This window comes from Microtus ochrogaster, assembly GCF_000317375.1.
Source record: "Microtus ochrogaster isolate Prairie Vole_2 chromosome 14 unlocalized genomic scaffold, MicOch1.0 chr14_random_3, whole genome shotgun sequence".
Taxonomy (NCBI): domain Eukaryota; kingdom Metazoa; phylum Chordata; class Mammalia; order Rodentia; family Cricetidae; genus Microtus; species Microtus ochrogaster.
Window position 1 is genome coordinate 534,902 of NW_004949098.1, and position 4,320 is coordinate 539,221.

Here is a 4,320-nt window from a genome sequence, read left to right on the forward strand (position 1 = left end):
TGAAGTAAAAGTTGCTTTAATTGGGGGTGAAGTCCTCAGTCAGGGAGACCTCACTCAATCTTTAGTGGAGGGGTGTCAGACCCCCTCCAATGCCCTGAGGCCCCTCGGGAAAGAGGGAGCAGCGGAACAGCAAATTAAGAAAGAGGTCAGGGGTGGATAGGCAAACCTAGGTTACGGAAGCTGCAGGACCCTAACCAGACCTGGGGAAGCTGACCCAGGCAAGAGCTTTAGCCCACGGGTTCAACCAAGGAGTGGCTGAGGCAGCTGCACACTGAACAGTGGTGCCAGGGGGGTCCGTGGGCCAAAGGGGACAGCAGGGAAGGAGTGCTTAGGAGATCAGGCGACTGTGGAGCTGGTGCAGCTGCTCCTGGGTCAGCACCAGACGGTGTCGCTGTCCTAGGCTGGCTGCACACGAGAAGGTCACCTTGCCCATATAGACCGTGTCCTCTTGCTGTTCTTCCTTGGCCTTGTGTTGGGAAGAGAAAGAGGACGTCAGGTCAAGGGCTGCCTTGACTATGGCCACTGAAGGCCCCTTGGGTACTGGCACTGTGGCAGTCCCTGGACACTGGGAACATCTTTCAAACTAGAACAGGTGGGTCTAACAAGGCAACCGAGTCCCTCCTGGTGTAAAAGCCAGGGCAGGCGTTATTTATGTGCCGGGACAGTCCAATCTATAAAAGCCGGAAGCACTTTGGGGATCTGAGCAAGCAAGACGTGGTCCTGCCAGATAAAGGCCTCTTGGAGGCCCAGGAAGAAGAGCAGAAGTCACAGGAGCACCCGGCACGGTCCATCATCCCCCGCGGCGTGCTCCCCCTTACCCTGAGGAAGGCTGACGAAGGGAAGGTGGCAAAGTCAGTGGGAACGGTAGCTCCAGGACGCTGAGTTACTGTCTCCTTGAGGACTTCATCCTGGGGAGGGGGAGACAGGGGACCCCGTTGGTAGTTCAAGACCTGCCCAGCTTCACAGAGACACTAGTTCCAGAGGACTTGGCTTCCTATCACCACACTTGCGCCCGTCTCTAACCCCGTCCCCACCCAGCGCTCTTCACGCTTTATGCACCGTCACCCTGGAAGGCCAAGCTCGGCTTCTGTTACAGCCGTAATGGTACAGTGTCAGAAACCACCGGCAAATGCTCTGCCCGCCAATGGCTTCAGCTGACAGAAGCTGTGACCACACATCCTGAAGAACCATTGGCTCAGCACTGTGGTTCAGCAGCCTAAAGAGGATCCTACCAGGCGCTTTGTTGAGAAGCCTCCCTTCCTTCCCACCCTCTCCCCAGTGTGCCTCAAAGCATGGGGCAGGTGCAGAGAGACCCCAGAAGTGCTTGGCACTGCCAAGGGGTGAGCCAATCAAGTCCAGTGTAGGAAAGGCAGGATGTGACTGACCTTGAGCTTCTCAATGGTGTCACTCAGGGACTTGAGCTGAGCCACTTGCTCCATAAGCTGAGCTGACGGGCTCTTGGCAGCTGTGAAGAGGGAAGGATGCTGAGGACACAAAGGTCCCTCCGAGCAGCTGAACTACATGGCCAGGAGCATCAGTACTGAACCCACGTAGCACAGGCACTTTAGAGAGAACATGAACTGGGTCTGGTGGGAAAGCCTAGAACCCAGCCACTGGGAGACTAGACAGGAGAATAGGTAGTTCAAGGCCTGCCTGGGCAACTTACTAAGACCTTGTCTCAAAAATAAACATAAAAAAATTAAAAAGTGCCGGGCATGGTGGTACGTGCCTCTCTCTAATCCCTGCACTCAGGGAGGCATAGGCAGCTGGATCTGAGTTTGAGGCCAGCCTGGTCTACAAAGTGAGTTTCAGGGCAGCCAGGGCTACACAGAAAAATCCTATCTCAGAAACTAAAACAAACAAAAAATTAACAAGTAAAAAGCTGGGCCCACAGAGCATTAGCAGCAAGCTTGAGGCCTTCAGTTCAATCCCCAGTAGGAGAGAAGAGTGGAGGAGAGGCAGAGGACCGGGAAGAGGAAGGGAGAACAAGAGTAAGGCACGGGAAACGGACTCGAGGCCCAGCCATCTTCTCAGTGGGGAGCACACACCTGGGCTGGTCCGTGTGATATCTACCACATGCGTGTGCGTGCTCAGCTGATTTAGTGTCTCCAGTAGCTGGCTGGTCTTGCGATACAGTGTCCCAGCCACCAGCTCACCACCAGGGCCCTCGTGGGGCGGGAGGGAAAGCTTTGCTACGTGCAAAGGGGGCAGAGCGGCCAAGGATGCCTTCATCTGGGCTCCCTGTCAGGATGTGGGAGGGAACAGAAGTCGTGTAAGAGGTGCAGGCGGCCTTCAGTGCTCATCACGGGCCGGCACACCCATCACGGGCCGGCACACCCCCCACGGTCCTTACTTTGAGGATGCTGTTCTCATGCTGGAGCTGCGAGATGTGCAGCCTCATGGCGGAGATCTGCTGGAGCAGCAGCGGTGAGTCCTTCACCAGCCCCGGACCTGGCAAGGCGCCTGGAGCCTGCCCAGGAGTGGCCCCTGTCAATGTCACAGAATGTCATCAGTCCTGGCTGCAGAGGTTGAAAACTGGCTCTTCCCTCACACCTCCACTTCTGAAGGCACATGGGAAAAGCCTCGTGCTGTCCCCCGTCCCAGTGCCCAAGGCCTTGGTAAACCCCAGCCGGGGCAGAGTCTACCTCGCTGTTGTTCTTCTGTGTGCAGGAGCCCGCGGGGAAGCAGAAAGAGAGAGAGGGGATTAGACAATGTGGGGGCGCAGGACGCAACAGAGGAACTCTGGACACAACATGCAGAAGAGCCTCTTCGTCACCACCAAGCCTCCTCTCTAACCCTGCTCTGCCACTGGTGAGAGCAGACATGTGAAAGAGGGCAAAACCCATGAGGAAATGGCGCAGACCCGCTGAGGGACCACGAGACCCTGACATCAGGCAAGGCTCGACATTTCAGCAGTGTGGCAGGTCCAGCAGGGAGTTTCTAGAGTCTAACTTGGTCGTTACTCTGACTTTACTGGCAGTCTTGGTAACATGCTACTTTACTCAGTGGGTCTCCAAACCTATCTTCATGGCAAGAGAAAACAAGTGTGTTCTTGGCTGAACACCTGGGGTACAGGCACCTGAAGTCAAACTGAGGCCAGAAGAGAGGACAGTCAGTCTCCCTAGGCCAATGCCACCTGTACACTGTACTCACCACCAGCAATGCCAGAGACCAGGGTAGCAATGCCTGAGGGAGGGGGACCCCGAAGCCCTTCAATTGTGCGCTTGGACTGGCTGTTCAGCCGCTGCTTTAGCTCTGCCTTCTCTGCCTCCAACTGGTCAATGTCAGCCTGGAGTGCATCCATTGTCTCCTCAAAGTCTCTGTGATAGAGAACCTGGGTTCAGGCATGTTCCTCACAGCCCCACATGACTTTCCACCCTGCCAGCAGGCCCTTAATGCAACCCCAGCGACGCAGTAGTGTGTGCTAGGAAGTCACACTACAAGGAAGAAGTCTCTAGTGACAGAAAGTGGCAGGTAGGAGGGATGGGTGGAGGATGGGGCCCAGGGATGGTGCTGACTTCTCCTTCTTTCGCAGCAGGGTCTGAGTCTCCTCCAGCCGAGTCTGGACTTTCTCAATGCGCTCATCTGCATCCTTGGCAGCGCTGTCCAGCTTCTTCTCCAGGAGGCTCAGCCGCACGTTGGCCTCACTCAGCTCCTCTCCCTGCACAAAGTAACACTTCTAGCTCCCCAACATCCTCCCCAAAGCCCCAGGACTGGGTTAGGCCATGGGATGTGGGGCTCCCTCCCCAGTGACCCCTAGCTGCAGGCTCCATTTCTTTCCTCAACTCCCACACCACCTTGATCCCCACTGCCAGCACCTGCTGCTGCCCAGGCCTGCCACACCTCCCACCTTAACTATTTAATCAATTATGTTATGTGTATGGTGTTTTGACTACACGTGTGTACGTCTGTGTGCCATGTGTGTACCTGGTGCCCTCAGAGACCAGAAGAGGGCATTGGCTCTCCTAGGACTAGAGTTAAAGATGGTTGAGAGTCACCATGTGGGTGCTGGGAATCAAATCAGGGTCCCTTGAAGAGCAGCCAGTGCTCTTAGCCATAGATCCATCTCTCCAGTCCTCCGCACCTTAATCTTGAGAGACTTCTTTAACTCCTTGATAACTGTCTCTCTATCTTCAAGCTTCAAGCCCAGACCTTCAGCATCTGTGATCTCCGCACGCAGGGCTGCAGCCCGAAGTTCAACTGGAGGAGGCTAAAAGACAGAGTGGGTCAGAGATGGAGGCAGAGGAAAGAAGATGGAGTGGGTCAGAGGGTGGAGGCTGGGGAGGAGGATGGAGTGGGTCAGAGGGTGGAGGCTGGGGA

The 4,320-nt window shown here is 55.7% G+C and overlaps 1 protein-coding gene across 8 annotated transcripts in view; it reads right to left on the reverse strand.

Annotated features, from left to right (window-relative positions):
• The window catches only part of Dctn1 (dynactin subunit 1), a 33,301-nt gene continuing 28,981 nt past the window's right edge, over nucleotides 1-4,320 (reverse strand). For 5 of the 8 annotated variants that reach the window (XM_005364666.2, XM_005364667.2, XM_026787996.1 and 2 more), the window contains 9 exons: nucleotides 4,085-4,210; nucleotides 3,519-3,661; nucleotides 3,154-3,320; nucleotides 2,646-2,660; nucleotides 2,354-2,487; nucleotides 2,049-2,241; nucleotides 1,386-1,465; nucleotides 819-908; nucleotides 1-466 (listed from right to left, as the gene is read on the reverse strand). In XM_005364666.2, the coding sequence (XP_005364723.1) occupies nucleotides 329-466; nucleotides 819-908; nucleotides 1,386-1,465; nucleotides 2,049-2,241; nucleotides 2,354-2,487; nucleotides 2,646-2,660; nucleotides 3,154-3,320; nucleotides 3,519-3,661; nucleotides 4,085-4,210 (1,086 nt within the window). In that variant the 3' untranslated portion in view covers nucleotides 1-328. The remainder of the gene's footprint in view (nucleotides 467-818; nucleotides 909-1,385; nucleotides 1,466-2,048; nucleotides 2,242-2,353; nucleotides 2,488-2,645; nucleotides 2,661-3,153; nucleotides 3,321-3,518; nucleotides 3,662-4,084; nucleotides 4,211-4,320) is intronic. The other 3 variants (XM_005364668.3, XM_026787995.1, XM_005364670.3) reach the window with 1 other exon arrangement.